At 51.4% G+C, this 23,452-nt stretch overlaps 1 protein-coding gene across 1 annotated transcript in view; it reads left to right on the top strand.

The window, feature by feature from the left end:
* The window catches only part of Lars2 (leucyl-tRNA synthetase 2, mitochondrial), a 96,190-nt gene that overhangs the window by 16,130 nt on the left and 56,608 nt on the right, over positions 1–23,452 (top strand). The window contains exons 4-5 of the mRNA XM_033762707.1: positions 7,985–8,076; positions 9,824–9,884. Of these exons, the coding sequence (XP_033618598.1) occupies positions 7,985–8,076; positions 9,824–9,884 (153 nt within the window). The remainder of the gene's footprint in view (positions 1–7,984; positions 8,077–9,823; positions 9,885–23,452) is intronic.

Here is a 23,452-nt window from a genome sequence, read left to right as displayed (position 1 = left end):
CCATGGCTTAGAGTTGATGTGAGCACGGGCAAGAGCAACGACTCAGAATGTTCCGGTCAGCTTTAACTTCAGGTCCCTGCTGTAGCCACAACAGGCTGTGCAGGGGAGAGAAATGGGGTAGGTGTGCACGACACCCTCCCTGGAGCTGGGAGAAATGTGCCTGGAAATCAGTTGCTACAGGGGACCCCCCCAGCCAGGAGAGAAAGAGCATGGGGGGATGTGGGTCCACAGGCCAGGGAGGCGCTTGCGAAAGTCGTCCTGTGCTTCCTGCCAACGCGGTGGTGCCGTCACCTGGAAGCTGTGTCACTCAGACCCAGATCTCAGGCCTTGACATTTTTACTGTGTGGGCAACAGCCAATCTTTCTTTATATGTGCAGTGCCCAGGAAGTCCCTTTGTGCCTTTCCCAATGGCATCTCCAGCGCCCTTAGGCTGTAGCCTACACACCAACCGTGTTATTTATATTACGAGCTGCGGTCCCTCGATGTCCTGCCCCCATCTGTACCCGAGTCTCCTGCGTTCACACCCTTGACCGGGCACAGGGTGAGACACTCTTGCCTCCCCCGCTGGTGGGTTTTTGTTTTTGATTTTTTTGGTACCGGGGATTGAACTCCGGTCTTTGCGCTTGCCAGGCAGGCCCCTGAAACACTGAGCTAAATCCCCAGTCCTCACCCTGGTGGGTTTTAATCACAGGTCTCCTTGGAGTCCCTCATACTGTCCTCTGTAAGCCCTTATCTTTCTTCTACCATAAACTCATCTTTCATTCTCTAGCCCACAGCTATCAAGAAGCACTTTAACTCAGAGGCAAAACCACAAACCAATTTAAGCTAATTCACAGGTCCTCCATTTGTTTTTGTCTACCCCCTGATATAAGCTTCTCCAGGGCAAGGAAGGTCTGTCAGTGATGGTTGAGGTGGATTGTTGGTTTGATTAGTTTTGGGACCTGCCCAGGCACTTAGGGTCTGGGAAGCACGCCCTCTGGTCTCTATCTAGTCCTTGGCCCCTTCCTTTCAGGTGCTGTTTCCCTGCTTTTCTTCCTGGCTGCCTTGAGTTGCTTTGCTTCACGATACCCTTCCACCATGATATTTATTCTCTGGAGTCAACAAACCATGGACTGGATCCCCTGAAACCATGAGCCACATTCTACCTGTGTTTGTTAAGTTGTGAGTGTCAGATCTTGTGTCTCCAGGATGAGGAGCTGACTGACACGCTCTCTGACATCTTTGTTGTTAATAACATGTTGGATGTTTCACATGGTCAAAATGGGGCTGTGATTTGTGTGTCTTATTACTGGACGGCTCTGATTTGAATGTGTCATGTTCCTGCTGGCTTGAACCACCAGCAGTCAGGCACCTGAGGGGACAGTCGTGTCTATACTGCTGGTGGTTCAAGCTGGTGGGAGCATGTTCATGGTCACCTGCAACTCAGCCTTTAAAGCCCTTTATTCCCAAGGTCTTTACAATCTGGAAAGCCTCAACTCTTTGTAGGTTCACTGATGTGACAGATATTTTTAAAAACACACAACTCCTTTGTTGATGCCTACGGTGAGTGTTCACTACACAGATAGAACCCAGAGTAATGTTTTTCCAAACTTGAAAGCTCACAGATGCCAATGACAAAGTTCTCAGACTCCAGTTTGGTAAACATTGAATTACAAGTTCAGCTCCACCACTCTGGGGGCCTCCTTGCCACTTAGATTATAAACCACAGGCAGCCTCAGACGCCTGTTTCCTGTGGTAGTTCTTGGGGAGGAGTTTATCAGTCAGAACAGCCTATGTTCCCCTGCACTAGTAAACAATTCCCAGATGTCAGTGGCTTAAAGCATCAAGGGTCGAACTCTTGCTTCGTCTCATGTGGGGCAGGAGAGCTCTGCTCAAGGCAGTTGACCTGCTCCGGCTCTGGCTCCGGCTCCGGCTCCGGCTCCCAGGCTGGGGCAGGGGTGTGGTGAATCCCCCTCCCCCAGCCCTGAAATCTTCCTCCTGGATTCCAGGCACCTCTTCTGCCACGGCCAACATCAAGGGGAAAAAAGTGTTCTCCTACATGGTGCCAAGGTGGTGAAATAATCGAAGTTGTTTGTACACAGGGAAATAAAAATTGGAAAACCATTGGGGAAACAACAGACTCAGAGTTGTGGAAACCATCGCCCAGAACCTACAGTTCTTGCCACCAAGTTTGGTGCCCAAGCACTTGTGCTGTGTGAGGTCTGCGTGTGTGTGGCCTGCTTCACGCTTGAGATTTGTAAACATTCAGGGACAAGAGGATCCTTGAGGGGTATGCCTGGAATCTGCATCTGAAAAAAGCAGGGCAGCTGACATGGTCCTCCTCCAGGCTGGCAGCAGAGCTGTGGGGACGGCTCCCTGCAGGTGGGGCAGCTGGTCTTCTGGGTTCCAGCACTGCTCACAGCAGAAGCAAGAAGAGAGCGTGGCAGGTGCTTGGCAGTGGCGGACTGAACAGGAATTGGGTGTTAGAGCAGTGGTGGCACCTGCCTTACACACCTGGCGGGTTTCGTCCAGTGTTGATGAGAAGACCCTTTAAAAACTAATCAGTGCAGTGGGGTGTGGTGAAACTCTCCTATAATCCCAGCACCTGGGAGACTGAGCAGGAGAGTCTCAAATTGAAGTCCCACAATTTAGCAAGACCCCATCTCAAGATGAAAAGTAAACAAGCCTGGGGCGTAGCGCAGTGTGAAGGCTGAGTTCAGTTCTAGTTACGACCATAGATAAATCCGTCAGTAAGCAAACTGTGTGCAGTGTCCGACCATAGCCCAGCCAGCAGTAGCAATCCTGCCAGAGTCCTGATGGCTGCGTGTTTGAGCAGTGGCCATTTGAAGCCAGAGATAAATTCTGCTCCTCCAGTAATCCAGAAAGTCTGCATTCCCAGTTGGTTTCTCCTTAAACTCATAGAGTGCCTGGTGGCATATTTAAAGCCTAGCTCCATATGGTGATTTTGTTGTGTTTTCATATGTTGTATGCACAGATGGCTGGAAAGTAAAATTACCCGCCTCCCACCATGGCTGGTCTCTCCAGCGCCTTCTGGTCCAGAAGCCCGGTGACGAGAGCATCAGGTGCCAAGTCCCTTGCGGGGTTGGGTTTGGACTAATGAGTCCCAGGCACAGAGCCACCAGGCCTTTCGCTCGGGCCTTTTTGCTGTTCTCTGCGGAGGAGGAAGAGAATCGAGGCTGCGTCTGGCAGCTGCATAACTATCACGCAGTCACCCGTGAATATCAGGGAGTAGGGGGAGCTCCCAGCCACCGAGCAGTCCTCTGCTTTGTGGGTTTCCAGGGTGCCGCAGTCAACAAGTGTCTAGAGGAGCGGGGCACGCGTGCGTTTCCTTCCCAATTTTCAGCTCTCTGCAGCCTCCAAAGGTAGTTGGGGGCTTTGTGGGGTAGCTGGGTGCCTGGCTCAGAAGCTGGCTGGCTGACCTGTCCGCTCCTTCCCTGGGAGGTCTGCGCTCCGGGCAGGACACTGTCGCGTGTCCTCCACTCTGGCGTGTTCGCTCGACGGCGATGGCCAGTGTGCATTAACAGTGGGTTATCACACTTTCCTGACAAAATTGTGTTGTTTCTTATTTCTGGGAAATAAAGTGTTGAACCTATTCCAGAGAAGCCATGACACTCTGAAAATAGCAGGGTTTTTTTTTTGTGTGTGTTTGTTTTGTTTTGGTACCAGGGATTGAACTCTAGTCCTTGGCTTGTGAGGTAGGCTGCGGCCCCACTGAGCTACATCCACGGACCTTGTTTGTTTTTTTGAGAAGCAGTAACCAGGTTGCTGTCAGTTCCAAGTGAGTTGGTTTCAGTGTACAGCTTGCTCTCTGAGGTAGGGGGAGAGCTGGCCCTCCTAGCGGGGTGGGCCACCCTTTCGTAGGAACCGCGCCCTGCTGCCACAGCCTGCTTCCCACCTCCCTCTGTCCCCTCTGAACTCTGTCTTACCTCCTGAGTTTGAGGAACATAAGAGCACAGCCCTTATTTTTTAATTGCACACACAATTCCATATTGCTCCCTTAAAAGGCAGCATAGAGGAGGTTGTGGCCCCTGGGGCCCCAGCACACCAGGGCCCCTGTGAAGTAGCCCCAGCGGTCCCCAGGTCTCTCCTCAGAGTCCTGCCCTTGCTTTGTTCTCTGGAACTGTGTTCTCCCCAAGCCCGGTCCCAGCCTACCCGCGGTCTCTGAGACATCAGGGCTCAGCTGGGAGGAGGCACGAGTTCCCACCTGGGGCTGGGTGAGCTGCCAGGGCCTCAGGCCTGGTGCTTGTGCCCCGCGGTAGCTCCTGGCCCAGCTCCCCCGGGAGGCCTCACCTGGTGGCCAGGTTCATGGCTTGCGAGTGGCCCGCTCTGGTCCACACCATCTCACCTTCCGGTGCATTCCCTGCTTGGCTCCGGGTGACAGGAGGCTGACCTCTCAGGCCACGATGTCCCCGTAGCCAGGAGATGGCTCCCTCCCTCCGTCCACGCCTGGCTCCCTGCCCTCACTGATCCCGTCCCGTTCCGTGGGGCGAGCTGTGGAAGAGGGCTGCCGTGACCCGGCCTCGGGGGCCTGTGGACTCCATGTGTGCTCTGAGCCTGAGGCCGGCAGTGTCTTGCTCCTCCAGATCTCTGGGTGGCTTCACTGTCCCTTTTGCTTCTCGTTCAGTTTTACGTCCTTCAAGAATGTGCTGTAGAAATGATGATCAACCCAACTTTGGAAGTTCATTGTGTGAATGCCCAAGTGAAGCTACCAGGACCTTTGCTTGATTCGTCTGAATATTTTTACATTTATTACTTTCAAATTATCACTTTCAACTTCTGCCACCCTCTGTGATGTCCCATTCCCACCGTGCCACATTGACAGATGTATATTTCATTGTATATCGTCATTAGCTTTAAAAATTAAATCATATCCCTGGAAAAATGATCAAAAGCTACAGAAAATACTTGAAAGTCAAAAAGAGGTCAGCATCTAGGAAATTCGAGCTCTCAGCTGGGCCCTGGGTGCACATCAGGCACTTTCGTGGGAGGGTGAGTGCCTAGGCAGCACGTGTGAGCTGCAGGTGTAGTAACTTGGTAACCATGGAAGGATTGAAATGAGTTAAGGTGATGGGATAGAAAGAAAGGGGTAGGTTTGAAAACCAGAGGTGAGAGTGTAGAGCTCTTCCGGTGAATGCTTGGTCAGCCTTGGCCTAGAGCACCCAAGGACAGGGAAGTTCTTCAGTCTTGTGTTTTTGTAGTGCTGGGAATTGAACCCATGGCCCGTGCGCGCTCAGCACACACGCTTCCTCCGCCCGGAACCTGCACGTTCTCCCCAGGACGGGAGTGGCTGTAGGAGACTGAGACGTGAAGGAGGCTGGCAGCGGAAGTGTCCTTCACGTCAGCGGGACTTGACAGCTTCACCGCAAAACAGCCTGCTGCTGGAGGGGCAGATCCAGGCTTGGACGCTCTGTGAACCTTCTGTTGGCGTCACTGTGCTCCCCTCAGCGGAGCGGAGCGTGCACAGCCTCGGGATGAGCTCTGTCGGGTCACCGGGGCTCTGGGCGGAGCTCTTGCCCTAGGGGTCTGGCCCACAGTGGGAGGAGGCCTTCCCACTGCTGCGTTCTGTTCTTCTCCCCCAGAAGACATTTATTTTGCTAAATTTTGCTAAGAATTTGCAATATTAAGGAACTTTAAGATGTTGCTAACTTTATGCTCATAGACAGCTTGGATAACATGTGAGCTAAGAATATCTCTTCATGTTAATTCCATCTAGAAACAAAAATAGACATGAATAAGGATATTACGTAAATCCAGATGGGTTTTTTTGGTGACAGTGTCTGTATTGACTTTATTCAAAAATATGGCAGAAACATTGAATCGGTGCCATTTTGGCAGTTCTGACAGAGACAACCAAGTAGTAATTAAGTCCTCGTCTCTGCGGGACAGCTACACAACAGGTGCGTTATTCTGCAGAGGAAGCAGCTGGTCTGTGTGCAGTCCAGCTGGGAGCGGACTCAGGTGCTGGATGTGGAACTGTGCAGAACTTTCTAGTAATCCGAAACTGGGATTTGTTTTTTAAGCTCTTGAAAAAGAAAAGGGAAAAAGAATTGCAAAGTTTGACAGTGAACACAGGAGAATGTGTCAAAAGAAAGCTGCATCTGAAACAGCGTCTGCGTCTGTTCTAGTTAGGATTCCTGTCTGCCAGGGACTGAAACTCAGCTCAGCTCGGCTCGGCTCAGCTCAGCTCAAGAGGAAAGGGGGTTTTGTTTGCGTTTCCCAGTTGGGTTGGTGCACAGCATCCGAGGAAGTGACGGAGCTGGGCTGGCGGGTTGGGCCTGGACCCCAAAGCTCTTCAGGGCCTGCCTCCCTCCAGCACCCGTTTCGGTCCTCAGACATCACTGTGAGGTCGTGCAGAGCCAGCTGACCAAGGGGAAAGTGGGTCCCCTCCCTCCCCGCATACAGCCTGGCTTCAGCCTGGAGAAGGGCGGGCACTGCCTCCCTCTGCACCCAGGGCCCATCTGTAAGATTGAACACACCAGGACCAGGTGACTGGAGGAGCAGTGGTTAAAGAAACATGCCACACATGCTGTCATGTTCCACACGGGCGTCCATGATGGAGTGGGTTCTGTTTCTACAAAGTCAGCAGGCTCCCAGCGGGGCACGGTGGTGCACGCCTATAATCCCAGCACTCGGGAGGCTGAGGCAGGAGGATCGCTGTGAGTTTGAGACCAGCCTGGGCTACATAGTGAGATCCAGGTCAGCCTCAACTACATAGTGAGACCCTGTCTCAAAAAAACCAAAAAAACAACCAAACAAAATCAGCTGTCTCCCCATGTAACCGTGCTCACGTGTCGTGCACGGAGAGAGACGGAAGCTGGGGTTGTGACGTCCAGGAGGTGAGGGTGGGGCAGCGAAAAGCAGTGAGAATCGGTCCCACCTGTTCACTCTGCCTCACATTGCTGCTCAGCCCTGTTGGGGCTGCGTTTCCCTTTTGGAAATCATCACGTAGAAAAGGGGTCTGTTGAGTTGACCTCAGATGGGGTAGGAATGCAGGAGCCATCTCAGGGAAACCTGGGGTCCCTCGATGCCAGGCCTGGGAATGAGACTCAGACGGGGTGGCCAGGCCCGTGGGAGCAGCAGCTCAGAGCCCCTGTGCTGCTGGTGGATGTGAACGAGTGCTCAGGTGCCCGCCTGGCGTGGCAGAGTCTGCGCAGGGCCATGTCCTCCCCGAGGTGATCGGAGACTGGGCCCTTCCTGCCCACCGTGGAGGTGGCTGCCCTCTGCTGATGGACCGCCCTGGCAAGAACAGCCTAGCTCGGGTCCAGGGCGAACTTGGGCAGGTGTGGTGCTGGGCACCAGGTGGGCCTGTGTGCTGGGCTCCAGTGAGTTCATGAGGAAGAGTGGCCCAGGCCACTGGACAGACCTTTGTGGGTGAACGTAGAGCAAGGGCTGCTGGGAGCCACCGTGTGGCCCTTGGTCACAACCCTTGTCCAGCAGCCTTCCTGTTGCCATGGGAATGGTCCATACCTGCGCCATGTGGCTGGGACCCTTTTGGAAAGCCCATCACACTTTTGGAAAGTGACTAGTGAGACTGAAGAGCTGAATTTTTAATCTTATTTTGTTGCCATTAAGTTGAAGTGTGTGTGGCTGCGGGTGACTTCTGGCTGCCATCTTGGACAGCACAGCTCCGTGACTGGAGACTTCTGACCCAGGAGGAGCATTTTGAAAGCTTACACATCTTACACAGACAGATTTTTGAAACTGAAAGAACATCTTATAATTGCAGGAAAGCAGTTTGGGTTCACCCTAGACAATACAGATGAGAAAGAGAAAGGAAAATGTTCCCGTGACAACCCTTCCTCAGAGATGACCGCTGTCTGCACTTTGGTGTGGAACCTGCTAGATTTCCTTCAGCACTGGCATCTCAGGCTGCCCTGGACAGACTTGGGGTCGACCTCCCAGGGAGGGTAAAACGTGTGCGCCCGGGGAAGCTGCTTGTGGATGTAGTGATTTGCCATGGCTGGCGTTTCTCTTTCTGTGCCAGGTCATCCACCCCATGGGATGGGATGCCTTTGGGTTACCTGCCGAAAATGCCGCCATCGAGAGGAACTTACACCCACAGAGCTGGACGCAGAGGTAGGTGTTTACAGACACACACGCAGCACTTGCCTGTCGAAACCTTGAAGTTCATTTTCGCCTATACAGAGAGGTAGAAAGCCGAGCCAAACCCCACAGCCTAGCAGAGATAAGTAGGTGTTTGCCTTTTATCTAATAAAGATCGGAGGCAGCTGGTGTTTACACCTCACACATTCATTTGGATGCTAAACAATAGTTTACCAAGTTCTTCCTTTGTGCATTTGCATTTAGGAGGGAAAAAGGAGGAAAAAATTGCATTCAGTGTTTCTGTGATGCTTCTTGTCCTCTAGACTTTAGTTTGACCTGTATCTGAACACTACTGAAGGTTTCTCTGACTTGTAACTCCTCGTCTTTATTTCTCACGAGCCAGGGGCTCCTCCGTGGGCAGTGAGGAGGAGGCCACCACGCTGGGTGTGGCTCGTGATGCTGGGTGGCTTGCAGCCTGTCTCAGAGCCTTCACCTCCCTTCTCTCTTTTGCCCAGGACACATGCCCTGCTGCCCTTGCACTATTCCTATTTCCCTTTTTCCTCTTAATCCCCAGTTATAGTTAGTTCTAGGTTAACGGAAGGGAAGAAACCTCAACCGACAGCTCATCAAATGTGGCCTGCGTTTGAAATGTGCCGAACCAGAGGCCAGCACACTGTGGCCTGTGGGCAGGTCCATCCTGCTTGTTTTTGTCAATTTAACTTTGCATTCATTAGTGCATCTTCCCTGGTGGCAGAGCTGAGTAGTTGTAACTGAGACTGTGGCGCAGCTCCCACTGCTCATTGCCCGGCCCTTTTCCAGCCGGGCCGGGCTGCCTGGGTCCCTTCAGCCTCTCCTTCCTGCTGGCTGGTCCCTTGAGTAAATCACTTCACCCCTCTGTGCCTTGATTCACTTACCTGAGCGATAGATAGACATAGTTGCTACCTCGTGAGACTGAACAAAGGTGCAGCCCTTTTCTGCTCGAGGCCTGGAATTAAATTGTCACCAGCCAGTCAGAGGTCATGTGGAGGGCTCTTTGTGTTTTCAGTGTGTTGGATGGAACTTAAGGTGGCATAGAAGTGAATGAGTTCTTTTAAAAATTATTTATTTCCTTATTCCTTTTTTAGGGGGTTACCAGGGTCGAACTCGGGACCTTGTGCTTTTGAGGCAGGAGGCAGAACCACTGAGCTAAATCCCTGGCCCTCCATATTATATTCTACATTGATTAACTTGCTTATCTCCCTGCGGCCCAAATGTTGGACAGTTTTGGGTTTTAGATTTTGATCGACAAAGCACTGTATGTCTTTGTTTCATTTCTTTGTTTGTGGTGCTCGGGACCCAGCCTCGGGCCTGGTACCCCCAAAGCCTCACCCCCAGCCCAGTTTAAATTCCTACAATTTGTACATTAGAGCTTCTGTTGTCTTCACTTCAAATTGTAATTGATTGGCTCAGACCTGTACAGATGCAGACGTAAGGATGGGCCAGGAGTATCCAAGGGGCTGTCTTTCTGTGGAGCCAGGAGGAGGACCCGTTCGCAGGGCCAAGACGACTCTGGTTTCCAGTGGCTTGTGCTTGTGTCCAAGTAGTGGGCATCTTCCAGTATATTGGTATTTTCAGGGACTCTTAGCGATACAAATCTTTCTGCTGGGGCAAAACAACGCATAAAGTCCCTTTGAATAGTCTAGCCTTTTCCAGTTTCTCTCCACACTCTCAAAGTGTAGCCTGCTTGTAGCTTTCACCCTGCTCTCCAGAACCGACTCGTCTGCCTTCCTCTGCCCCACAGTAACATCGAGCACATGCGGAGCCAGCTTGACCGCCTGGGCCTGTGCTTCAGCTGGGATAGGGTAAGTCCGCCTCTTCCCGGGAGGCCACGGCGCTGCGTGGGGCGCTGCCCCTCAGCTCCGGTCGGGAGAAGGGAGAGTGGGAAGGGCTCACACTCCCCAAATACAGAAGCATCCTGCGTGCACATTTTCTGTGGAATCAAGTGCGAGAGTTGCCTTCTTAGTGAACTTCACGAGCAGCTGTCATTTATGTGTGGCAAGGGCTCTGTGCAGGGTTTCTCTTGCTCTGAGCAGTAGTTTGAAAAGACAAGTGGAATCTGCATCCAGGAGGGTAACTGTCCACCCACAGACCTGTAGGTGCTGGTGTGGGAAGGTGACCGGCCGCTTATTTATATTTTCTTCCACGTTTGCAATGAAGACTCCTGAGAACCCAGAGATTCTGTCACGTATGACCTTTGGGTGTGTAAGGCACCTGTGGGCATCAAAGCTAGTGGAGAATGCCGGACCAGGGGGGCTCCCAGGAGGCCGGGGTGTCATAGTGACCCTGAAGGGACCCCGCAGGTCACTGGCCGAGTGCCCACCCCGTGCCCCTCCCCCGGCATGCACTCACTCCCCGGAGTCCCCGGGCGTCACTGCTGCACTCCGGAGACGCCCCAGGCGGACACGTTGAGCTTTCTCTCCCCTGCACCCACCGTCCTTGAATGACTGGGATCTAATGAGTGCAGAGGAAAAGGGCCAACGCCAAGCCCTGGACAGGCCTCCTGCTTTCTGTAACCTCTGAGGCTGAGCCCAGCCCTGACAGTGAGCCACTGACGGGCCGTCATGCGCCATACGAGGCAGAGGTGGGGCAGTCCTGGTGCCCGCGTCACGTGGTCAGGAGGGGCCAGCAGGGCGTGGGTCACGGAGGATGCAGCAGGGGTGCACACTGGATGGGGACCAGGGGGTCCCTGAGGACAGAGGCGGGCTCGCTGGTCCCCTGAGTGGCGAGTGGTGGAGGCCCAGTCCTGGACAAGAAAGGCAGCCCCAGGTGCCTCAGAAGCTGCTGAATTGTTTTCCTGATTGTCACAGCAGATTAGAAAATACAGAAAAAGATTTTTAAAAGGTGGTCAGATGGCTAATTTAATCTCCTGGTATGGTTCCTTACAGTCTTTTATCCTGGAATGAAAAACTTCTATGTGCTTTGCTTTTATAAAAGTAAATATTTATTTTATCTCGGTTTTGGGGATTAAACTAGGGCTTTGTACAAGCTTGTTAAGTACTGCTGAGCTATACCTACATATCTTTAAAATCTTACTCATTTCTTAGTATTCCTGAATATTTTCCCGTCTTAGTAAACGTCCTTTGAAAAGGTGATTTTAAGGCTGTGTAGTTTCCCTTTTTATGACTCTTTCATGACTTTTGAAGCCTGTCTCTCTGTTCACACTCTGGGTTTGGTGGCCTCACCTTGCGCTCCTTTGTCTCTGGCCTGACCTCTGTGCAGGTGTGATTACGGCATCACAGCGTCACAGGTGCACCCTGACGGACACTGATGGATGTGTGCCGAGACTGGCTTTCCCCCGCCACAGCCCCCTCCCCTCGCCCTTGCCCTGTCGTGTCGGGGTACCGAGCCCGAGTTTCTCAGGACTGGCCTGTTTCTAAGAGGGGCAGGGACTCTGTGGCGGGTGGGGCTTTTGTTCTGTGTGGTTCTGTCTGGTCTCTTCTGCTGAAAGTCCCCACCGCCCTGGCCCGTCCCTGGCCCCTCTGTGGTTTCCAGTACCCATACGGCTCTCTCAGGCCTCCTCCCCACCTTTACAGTCTGTGGAGCACTGTAATGGAGCAGTAGAAACAAGTTTAGTACCTGCTTTTGCCCTAAATCCAGGAGCATTTTCTCATGGGGCTGTTACAGTCTGGTGCCTGCCAGGCAGCCAAAGGAGGAGGTACAAGAATGGCTTATTTCATTGACGAAACAAAGCAGTGCCTTTTGCAAACAATATTCCTGAAGTCTTGTAAAAACTAGGTAATCAGCACATGGCTGGCTGACAATGAAAAGAGTATTTAAAATGAAGCTGGCTCAGAAATGGCATCTTCCTCCCCCACAGAGCCAACCTGAAGCCAGGGTCCTGGCACCTCCTCCTGCCTGAGCCGGGTGTTCCAGCTCCCCGGCCGCCTTCCCATCTGCCTCACACGGAGCCCTGGTGGATGTTTCTGGAAGTCACATACCTCCCCTGAGTCGTCAGGACAGCCACAGGGGACCTTGACACAGCACTGGTTTCACTTTTTTTTTGTAGTGGTTGGGTGTTTGAGACAAGGTCTCAACCTATAGCCCAGGCTGGCCTTGAATTTGTGGTGATCCTCCTGCCTCTGCCACCTGAGTGCTGGGATTAGAACTGTGCGCCACAGTGCCAAGCTCTGGTTTCACTGTTTCACACATTGGTCCCCAAAGTGGCCTGTAGCATACTGAGGAGAGGGAAAGGAACAAAGTAAAAGCTGAATGTGGGCCAGGGGTTTAGCTCAATGGGGCTGCTGCCTTCTTTGCAAGCACAAGATCCTGAGTTCAATCCCTGGTACCCATCCCAAAAAAAGAAAGCTGAATGTGCCTGGCTGAGCGTTTACTCAGGGAGAGTAAAGAGGAAATATATTCCAGCCTGTAATGGGGGGGGGGCGTCTTTCTGGAATAAGCACAGGGTTCTGGGAAGGCATGGACTGCGTCTGTGTGCGTCAGCTTTCCAGTACCGCGGCAGACTCCGAGATGAGCCGCATAGGGAGAGAAAGGTTTACCTGGACTCACAGTTTGGGGTTCTCCTCATGACTCATTGGCCTGGTGCTTCCGGCCCCCCGGAGGCAGCGCATGGAGCATGGTGTATGTGTGGCAGAGCGGAGCTACCTGCCTCATGGCCAGTGACGATGGGGGAGAGACGGGAAGAGGAGAACCCGGGCTACCCCTGGACCAAAGTGCTCACCGGGCCCACTCTTACAGGGCCACGCTGGGCCCCACACAGGCCCCTCGCAGCCTGAGGCCACACTGCACACCAGTCCGAACTCCCAGGTGCTGAGGAACTAGCTGGAGGCAGCCCTTGAGGTTCCTCATGACGGGACACTTTCTGTTCCCCCAAGGGCCATGGAACCGAGTGCGACTTCGGGCTCTACTTTCTGCCCCAGGCTCTGGGGCTGCCTGGTGTCTGTAGTCTTGACTGAATTATGCCCTGAGGCCTGGTTTTCCTCAGGAATCATCTTTGTAACTGTTTTGGGGGCAGTACCTAGGAGTTCCTTTCATAATGGCACAAGTAGAGGAAGAAAAACCCTCCAAGCGAGATAGGATTCAACGCCAGAGACCCTCTGGACTCTGCAGAGGAGCCTTCCTTGTGTGTCTGTGGCATTTGCCAGGCATCCTCAAACCCTGTGCTCCATTGGAAAATTAAATCAGAGCGGAGAGGACGTAGTCCAGTCCTGGGTATAACCGGAGGTGAATGAACTCAACTTTCCTTGCTTTCCCTCAGGGCATATTCAAGATTTGGCTATTTTATGAGTCTTTTTTGCAGAGACCTTGTGTTTTTATTTGCCATCATTTTCACAGGCCTGTCAATTCTCCTGTGTGGTTCCTGGCGTCTCTCTGTTCAGTCCTCGTACACATCCGCCCAGCAGGAAGGCCGACGACTTTGCCTGTTTCGAGGCGGGGTGGGACCAGGCAGGACTCTTAGACAGACACTTATTCCCTGACACGAGCTCGAAATGGACCTCATGCTCTTCCTGCACGTGGGGGAGAACAGTGGGTAGCGGACGGCCAGGGCGGCAAGCCCGCCTTGCCTTTCGTGGGCCAGGCCTCTGGGCGGCCCGGAGCCCCCCAAGCTAACCCATCGACACCTCCCAGAGGGCGGCGCGCTGGGCCCACGGCACCTGCTGTTGGCACAGGAGTCTTTGTTCCTTTCTCTCTCTCACTTTCTCTCCATGGTATGATTTCTCCTGTCATGGGCTCAGTACGGGTCGCTAAAATAGAAAGACTCTGTCTGTTGCTTACTTTCTTATAATCACAGTTCCATCATCACACATGGCACAGGGAACAGTGCCTGGGCACCCTGGGAGAGCAGTTTGCACATTGCATTTTAAGGGTTTTTTCCCTACCTAGGGCACCTTTACCACAATTCTTTGGGTCTTTGTTTCAGCTTCTCTTCCCCACCCACATGTGATTGTCACGGTTCAGGAGCAGCAGCCTCTTTTCTTCCAATCCACACAGGCTCTTTGCATCATTCCTGCCTGGGTTCATTTTCAAAGCCAGTGAGATCTGTGTGCTTGCAAAGTACGGATTATTACTGCTTCAAGGCCCTCAAGAACTTGGTGCTTTATGTAGAGGACTAGATGTCTGATAGAAAGGATTGAACTACAGGAAATAACAGGGCCTCCAGCATAATAGAAAGATACATACATCGTTAAATGTTTTTTATTTTAAAAGAATTGAAAGAATAGCTTAAAACAAAAAGAACTTGGGGGCCAGCGGGAGCGCTTGAGAATGCGGCTGGGAGCTTTCTGTTGCCAGAGCTCAGAGCCAGTTGCCTTGACAACGTGTAACAGGCACCGGGATGCTGGACTCTCCCGGTCCCTTTCAAGTCCTCACGGAGGTGAAACAGTTCATCTGGCACATCCGTGACACTGGATACTGCTTCTGCCTCAAGTCTGGAAATTAACCTTTTCTCACAGGATTCCCTTGGATTAGGGCTGGAGCTCAGGAGGGGAAAGGAAGACCTTTTTAGCTGAAATGATGCAGCCCTTAACACTGGGCATTAACCTGCACACAGGAAGTTCCGAGCTGGTGTGGAACTGGGTGGGGGCCTGGGGTGGGGACTCATTGCCCCCCTGGGAAGGAAGGCTGGGGCTGTCCCATTAGTGCCTGTGGCTAAGCAAGGCCTGTGTTCTGTCCTGCCTGGTGGTTGTGAGCACAGTCAGGTTATTCCTGCGGGGTGCACATCCGGTTAAGGGCACAGAACTCTGACTTCAGACTGGTTATGTGCTTCCAGGAGGCCAATCTGGGCCCATCTTGGGGACCTGGGTGTAGGTGATGGTTCTCACCATCGACACATGGGAGGAGGGGCCTGTTTGATCCTCCTTGCTTTCTGAGTGAACGCCTCTTGATACCCGGAGAGATTCGATCACTCTTTAAGTGCCTTGGAAAGTAGAGGTGAAGCCTCTCTCTGCGGCTGAGCCAGCTCCAGGCCAGGGTCAGTCTTGCCCTCAGCCAGGTCCAGACTTTGCCGGAACACGTAGATGTGAGCGTGTGAACGCGGAGCCGTCCGCGTGCCGGAAGTGGGGCTAATGGCCGTGAAGATGAGTTACTTTATGAAAATTACACAGATGATTTGTGAGCATCCTTAGACTGGCGGCTCTAGAATTACCAAGAGGGCTCATTAACGCTCAGGTTTGGGGGCCTCATCCTGAGTTTCTGAGTGGGTCTGTCATTTTGTTTTTCTAGTTAAAAAAAAAAAAAGAAATCTTGGGAGTGTTCGCACTGCCAGTTCATTCAGTAGGACTCAGAATACAGGCTCATCATCAGTTCTTTTAGACATAAAATAGACTATAACTGAATAATAAAACCACAAATTTTAAAAAGCGAAGCCAGGCGCGGGTGTGTGTGTGTGTGTGTGTGTGTGTGTGTGTGTGTGTGTGTGTTTTCTCCCTGAGTTATTTAGGTGTAACTTGCGGACATCATGACACTTTGTCCCTAAGTTCTTCAGTATTTCTGTCTGAAGAATTAGGACATTTCTCCTCCCTAACCGGAATGCCATTTTAACAACTAAGAAAACTGGCAGAAATTACATAACATCTAATATCCCGTCTATATATGAATTTCCCATTTGTTCTTTTATAGCTGTTTTTAACAGACAAGTCCCTGCATTAGTTTCTTTTTGCTACCATAACAAATTACCATAAACTTAGCATCTTACAGTAACATAAATTGATCATCGCACAGCTTCTGTAGGTCAGAAATTTGGGTGTACCCAGAAGGGACAAGTGCTAGGGCCTGGCCAGGCCAAAGTTAGGGTTCGGTGCTCTTCACCGGGTTCTCTGGGGATGGACCCAGAGTTACCCTGGGGACACGCATCTCCTCAGCACATACAGGGAGGTGCCCGTCCCTGGCAGGCTGGGGGTGGTCTCTGCCCTGGAGCTCCCAGCCTTTCCTCGAAGCTCCTTGCACGGTGCGTTCCCCTTGTGCTTAGCTCTTCCTGACTCCAGCCTGTGCAAGCCCTATGACTGAGTGTGCCTGCTGGGTCGTTGGTTACTCCCTGTTAGAGTTACACCTGCAAGAGCCGCTGTGCCACTGTGCAAAGGCACAAAACCATGCGCAGTCATTTGAAACTGGCAAATCCAAACCACTGTGAGATACTCTGTCTCCTACACGGACTGAAATACAATTGATTTTTGGTTTTTCTGGACCAGGGATCGATCTTGGGACTTTGTGCTTGCAAGGCATGTGGTGGCACCGCTGAGCTAAATCCCCAGTCCTAAATTGATTTTTAATTTATTTTTATTGGTCCACATTTGCAGTACGTAATGATTACATTCCATCTTAATTCTGTTTTCATCCTCTTCTCCCCTCGCTTCCCCCTCCTTCCATCTCTGGTTCCACTTCTCATTTGAAAAAGGTCTGTCTTCCTAGTTCCGGTTATCTGTCTTTTCTTTTTCTCTTTATTTACAATTTGGGTTTCTCATATAAGTGAAACCACGCGATATTGAAGCTTGTGCGTCTGATTTATTTCATTTAACATTATCGTCTCCTACAGATGACTCGAGTTTGTCCTCGGCGTGGCAGAGTGACACTCCATTCAGTGTAAACACGACATTCACAGCCGCTGCCCAGATGTAGCTGCTGTGAGCTGTGCCGCTGCAGGTTGCTGGGATATGATGCTGGTCTTCTGTTCTTAGCAGGTTTTTCATAGATTTTCTACAAAGAAAATTGGCAAAGCGTCATTCGCCATGGAGACAGTTTTATGTCTTCCTTTTGCATCTGTGTGCCTTTACTTCCGTCTTCTGCTTCACTGTGCTGCATAAAACCGTACAGTGTACGAACAGAGTGGTAGGGCGGATGTGCTGCCTTGGTCTTGACCTCAGAAGGAAGCGTCCAGAGCCTCACCGTGATAGGTGATTTCACCTGTACACTTTGGGTAGATGCCCTTTCTCTTTCTAATGTTTTGAGAGTTTTCATCATGAATGGGTACTGAGTTTTGTCAGACGTTTTTCCTGCATCAAATGAACGGATGGTGTAATTTTTCTTCTTTAGCTCATGGCTTTGGCTAATATGGTAGATTACCTTGATTTCTGTATATTGAATCAGCCTTATACCTTTGGAATAAACCCCACTTGGCCATAGTGTATCATTTTTTCTGTATTTTGCTCAATGCTACTCACTTATTTTGTTACATTTCTGTACCGATATTTACAAGGGGTGTTGGTGTATAGCATTCTGCTCTCGTAATATCTTCGTTTGCTTTTGGCGTCGGGGTAGAACTGGCTTCAGTAGGCGTTAGGAGGGCTTCCCTTTTCTGAAAGGGAGTATGTGCAGCTGATGTTGATTACTTTAGTGTTTGGTGGTGAAGCCACGTGGGCTCGGGGACCTTGCTTTTCAGGTTCTTTGTGATGACTTCGATGTCCTTAGCAGCTGTGGGCCGCTCGAGTTACCCGAGACGGTGGAGTCGGTGCCCGCTGAGGATAATGTCTGTCTTATTGAAGCTGTCACCCGCAGGGGTGGAGAGTGGTTCGTCCTTATCCCTCTTCCCTTGGATGCCCACAGGGTCTGCAACCTCTATTGTGTTCCTGGTGCTGGTAGTTTGTTCCTTCTCATTTGTTTGATTTTTTCCTTTGTCAGTTTTACCGGTCCCTTTTGTTGTTATTCAACTGATTTTTTCATTGTTTTTTTTTTCTACTTTCAACTTCATTGACATCCATGTTCTTCTTTATTATTGTCTCCTTTCTGCCTCTTTGGTGTCTGCTTTGCTCTTCCTTTTCCAGTTTCTCGAATCGAGTGATTGGATTACGGGCTTGAGTAATCCCCCGGTGCAAGCTCCGCTTTATCTGGGTCCTGCAGAGTCCCACGTGTGGTACTTTAATCTTCATTCAGTTGCGTAAGTCACTTTATTTCTCCTGAAACTTCTTTGCTGCCTGGCTAGTCTAGATGTCCGTTCCCACATAATGGGAGAGCTCCCTGTTCTTGCGGCATTCTGCTCTGTAGGACTTCAGTTCTTGAGGTTTATTTCATGATCCAGGATAAGTTTTGTTGTGATTTCGTCACGGTATCTGACTGGAGAATACTCTATATTCTGCTGTCCTTGGGTGTGGTGTTCAGTAAATGGCCACTTGGATCCCGCTGGATGAGGTTGGGCCCTTTCACTTCCTCTGGTTCTGTCAGTCGTTGGGAGGGAACCGTTGACATCTTTGACCGTAGTAATTTGCATCTGTCCACTCTCCTTTTGGTTATATTATTTCTTGTTGCTTATTCATACTCACCTAGGGTCACTGCAGCTTCTTGGGGATTTGCCTTTTCATCGCTGCATCGCTGGTAACTGAAATCTGTTTGTCATATTTTACTGTGAACTGTACACGAAGTACAGTTTACTTTGAAAGCACATGAAGCATACTTTATGTCAGTTTAGCCACTCCCCTTCATCTTCTTTAGCTTACATTAATCTAGCCACTGTTCCTTCCTTGTGACTAGTTTTTCTGTGGTTTATCTTTCTTCATCCTTAGCTTTGACCCACCTGTGTCATTATAGTTGAAATGCATTTTGAGGGGGGTACTGGGGATCGAACTCAGGACCTTGCACTTGCGAGGCAGGCGTGGTGCCATTGAGCTAAATCCCCAGCCCATGTAGGTTTATGAGTTGGCTTTGTTGTTGTTTTGCCAAATGATTTCTTAGTAGTTACTCAGTTGCACTCTTTTTGTCCTTACCGGAGACGCCCTGATGTGCACGTTAGACCTTTGTGTGGTCCCATACACCTCAAGGTTCTGTTCATCTTCTCAGTCTGTTTCTCGGGGTGTTCAGATTGGATAAGTCCTATTGATCTGCCTTCAAGATCCTGACTTTCTCCTCGGTCCGTCCATTCTCCCGGTAAGCCCATCTGGTAGGCAGCTTTCCATAACTGTAATAAAGGCTGAGACCATCAGCTTATGAGGACCAAGGGTCTCTTTTGGCTCACAGTTTGGGAAGTTTCTGTCCATGGCCAGTTGCCTTGTTGGTTTGGGGTCTGTGGTGAGGCCGCAGAAGGAGAAGGGGCCCAGGTTCTGCACTTCCGTTGCTTTTAATGACCCGGAAGAGCTCCCTCGAGGCCCCGCCTTTTCCAGGTCCCATGACCTCTCATTAGTGCCACTCTGGCCAAGGAGCCTTTAGTACAAGGGCCTTTGAGGACCTTCCTCATCCAAACTGTAGCCCATCCACTGAGCTGTTTGCCATTTTTTTGTTTTTCATTTTTAGTTCTGCAGTTTTCATTTGGTTCTTTCTAAGTTCTTTTTCTTTGCTGAGACTTCCTCTTTTCTCCCTTGATTCAAGTGTGTTCCTGAGTGCTCACTGAAGCATTTGATGATGTCTGCTTTGAAATCCTTGTCAGATAATTTTGACATTTGGGTCTTATCATGGTGCTGGTGCTGATTAGTTTTACTCATTCACTCGGATCCTCCTGGTTCTTGGGATAATTAATGATTTTCTACTGAAGCAGGGGTGCTGTGGGTATTCTTTTAAGATTCTGCGTCTTATTTAAACTTCATTTGCAGGCCTGCTGTGACACTGCTCCACAGTGAAGCCGGTGTGCAGAGAGCCAGGATCTCTGAGTATCGCTCCTTGACCCTGGGTGGGGTGGGGCCCTGTCACTGCTGCTCAGGATAGAAATTCAGCTCCCCACTGGGCTCCCACTGATGCTGCCCCGCCTGGAAGTGGAAGGGCCACCTGCTTCTGGCCCTGTCTGGGCGTCGTGGTGGCCCTGCTACCACTGAGCTGGGATGGAGTTTCTCCTTTCACCTCCTCGGACAGTGTCCCTCTAGAGAAGGGGACCACGTCGTTCTGCCAGGTTGGAAGTGGGCGTCCTGGCTCCCCTGTGGTATCCACTAATAATGCAAAGAGGAGATGGGGCTCGTTTGTTAATGCTCAGTGGGAGGGGCCCAGCTCTCCCTGGGGACACCGTCCTGGGGCTGTGGCTTTTTGGCTTTTCAGCATGATGTGGAATAGAGTGGTTGTCGTCTGAAAGTTCTCTGCCTGGCCAGGCTGTGCTCTGCCTACAGAGAGCAAGTCGAGGGGTTCTTTTTCCTCTCTTCTGTGGCGTTTCTGGGTCGCTCACTTCGGCAGCTGTAATTCTGGGACTCGTGGGGCTGTCATTGCTCAGGAGCTGAAGTCCCTAACCACCTCCTTCTCTTCTGCATGTTTAGATTCTGATGTTTCACGTATGTGTGTGACACATGCATGTGCGTCTGTATCACACACAAGCAGTGTGATCAAGAAGTACGGTGAACGTGCAAATCGGGAAGCCTCATTGCGGTACAAGACACGTTGCCGTGAGCCCCTTACTTCCCTTACTCCGTCGTTCTTGGCACTTCATGAAGCAGCTCTGGAGTCTGCTTTCACGAGGGCTGTTTGTTGTGCTGTCCTGGCTGTCTCCGCACACCTGAACCGATTCAAAGTGTTTCTCTTCCATGGTCGTTTTGACTTTTTGGAAAAGCCAGAAACCGCACAGTGCCAGATGAATAAGATGGATGAGGACACTCATGTTTTTATGAGCTGCCTTTCCATGGGACGGCAGCAGCAACATTCACCGGTTTGTTTGTTTATTTTGTTTTGGTACCAGAGATTGAACTCTGGACCTTGCGTTTGGGAGGCAGGCGACGGAACCACTGAGCTGCGTCCCAGCCCAGCCACCGTATTTATAGTCATATCTGGGGAAGGCCCTCACGAAAGAGGACTCCAGAGCTGCTTCATAAAGTGGCAAGAATGATGGGATGCATAGGTGCTGGAAGCGAGGGGGAGGATTTTAAAGGACTCATGGCAATGCATCTTTATTTAATGATTTGTCATTTAACATTCACCATGTTGTGAGCACTGTGTGCGCGCCAAGCGCACTAAGTACCTAAAACCCTGGGGACGTAGTCTGCTGCGCTTTCCCAGTGGCGGAAAGTGTGTGCAGCCTTCTCAAATCTCTGCCGGCGGAGTCCTGTAACTTTTCTAAGCTCAGGTTTTATTTCCTGTCTGGCGCATGGGATATCGCTCAAGCCTGGCAGGCTTCGCCCTCTCAATGGTGCTTGCGATAACGAAGCGCCTCGTTTTAGAGTTGATCTTTCCTCCTGCTCGGCTCCGTGGTGCTCCTGGCAAACAGCCATGATGGAGGGGGTGAGGGGCTGGGAGTTTCAAGGGTGTTGCAGATTGCATCCGTGCTCTTTTCCTTCTACAAAAGTGGAGCATTGCAGCGAGCTTGCATGGCTCTGGCAGCTGGAAGGCTGGCATCTGCCCAACTAGCCCCAAAATAAATTGCAACTCGGGCCAATTAATCTCATCTGTAGTTTAATGGGGCTCTTTGCTCCCAGATGCTAGTGAGAAAAGCTGTCTGTATTGTTAGACCGCCTTGAGGAAATTCTTGTCAGCTGGCAAAGAACAGTTACCAGGAAATCAAGCAAGTCATTGCTCTTGTCTGGTTATGGATAATTGTAGAATCCTGTGTGGTCTGTAGTGGGGATACGTTTCAGGTTACCATGGAAAGGACGAACTCGAAAAATACTGGTCAAGAAGGTAGCAGAAAGAGGGCTCACTGATCCAGCTGTTTTTAGTAAGAAAGTAGATGGTCTCCTTGTGTTTTTTGAGACAAGGTCTCACTATATCCCAGGCTGGCCTCCAACTCACTAGGTAGCCAGGCTGCCCTTAAACTCAAGATCCTCCTGCCTCAGCCTCACTGTGCTGGGACTACATGTGTGTACAGGCCAGCACCAGCATGCCTAGCAGAAGAGCAGGGATGTCACTCAGAGGTGCAGCATCTTGGCGTTGAGTTTGTTTCCCGTGACCCCCCCCCCACAAAAAAAAAAAAAAAAAAAAAAAAAAAAAAGAAGCAGTGTCTTTAAAACTGCACACTACGATTCCCCTGCCAGTAACACTCATTCTCTAAATTAGCTACAAGAGCACACGGAACACCAGCTTTTTAAATTACTAAGATTCTGGCTCATAACCCTAGATTTGAAAAGCAAGACCTTTAAGAATAAAGCATGTCCTCTATAAAAGTGCAGTGTCTAACATTTGTCATTTTTGGTTTTCTTTAGATGCTCGTTTTCAGGCTGGGTGTGGTAACATGCCTATAATCCCAGCGCCTAGGACACTGAGGCAGGAAGATCTCCACATGTCCGAGGCCAGCCTGGACTAGTGAGACCCTGTCTCAAAATAAAACAAGGAAACTCATTTTCAGTGTAACTCCTGGGTAAAGAAAGTTGCATACAAATATTAGGTTTAAGATTAATGAATGACCCAAGTCTTGACAGCTGCCCCCTCAGTTCTGCAAGAGGACAGGAGAGGTGAAGGTTGGAGGCTGAAGACCTGGGTCAGGATGGCGTCCAGCGGGCGCCAAGGGAGGGGCCGAGCGGCATCAGAGGCTGAGGGAGCTGGGAAGAGGCACCATGGGGAGGGAGGCGGCCAGGCCACGTCTGTGGACAGGGAGACCCCGGAGAAGCTGTGGATCCCTCGCTCTCCTTTGCTCTTTTTTCCTGCCACAGCGGACACAGGAAGGACGGCTGGGGGGTGCGCTGGGGACTCTGCTGAGAGTGGTGACAAGCCTGCTGCACACTCCTGGCTTCTGCACGGCGGACCAGAGTCCTTGGTGTCCCAGTCCCACGCCAGGGTGCAGCTGTGGGAGCAAGGGGATGAGCCGTCCCACCGTGTGTCCTGGCCTCGTGCCTTCCCAGTCCTGCCACAGCGGACACAGGAAGGACGGCTGGGGGGTGCGCTGGGGACTCTGCTGAGAGTGGTGACAAGCCTGCTGCACACTCCTGGCTTCTGCACGGCGGACCAGAGTCCTTGGTGTCCCAGTCCCACGCCAGGGTGCAGCTGTGGGAGCAAGGGGATGAGCCGTCCCACCGTGTGTCCTGGCCTCGTGCCTTCCCAGCAGCCCGCACTGGCCCCTCTTAGTGCATGAAGCCATGCGCATTTAAACAAACCAGCAGGCACTGTCTCTGGCTTCCGGTGGTTCTCGCCTGAGTCATGGACTTCGGCTCTGTTCTGCAGGGATTTGCTGCACACCTGCTGAGCTCCCTCAGGGCTGGCGGTGTGGCAAAGGCAGGCCGACCCTCTCAGGAGCCCTCCCAGCACCTCCGTTCTCAGATGGGGAAGACGAGGCCAGGAGATCGGCATGCAGAGCCTGGGCTCAGGCTGTGTGTGGTCTGCAGTCCCGGCCCTGTGCTCTGTGCCCTGCTTGCCCGACTAGCCCACTGCCCATTAAGACCCGAGGGCGGAGCATCTATGCCCGACTGAACGGAAAAGGTGCTTGGATCTCAGGCGTGGCGTGGTTGCACCAGGACCAGGCACATTGGGCCTCCCGCAGTAACCTGGGTCCCAGGCACCTGAGTGATGCTGCCTCACGTACCTCTGGGCCATCTCAGGGTTCAGTCCACATGGGGCCTCTTCACTGATGCAATTTTGAGTAGCGTAGCAC

The sequence above is a fragment of the Fukomys damarensis genome, unplaced genomic scaffold, assembly GCF_012274545.1.
Source record: "Fukomys damarensis isolate Sample0158 unplaced genomic scaffold, DMR_v1.0_HiC HiC_scaffold_12, whole genome shotgun sequence".
NCBI lineage: Eukaryota > Metazoa > Chordata > Mammalia > Rodentia > Bathyergidae > Fukomys > Fukomys damarensis.
Note: the sequence above shows the minus strand (reverse complement) of the source record. Positions and strands in the feature narration are given on the sequence as shown.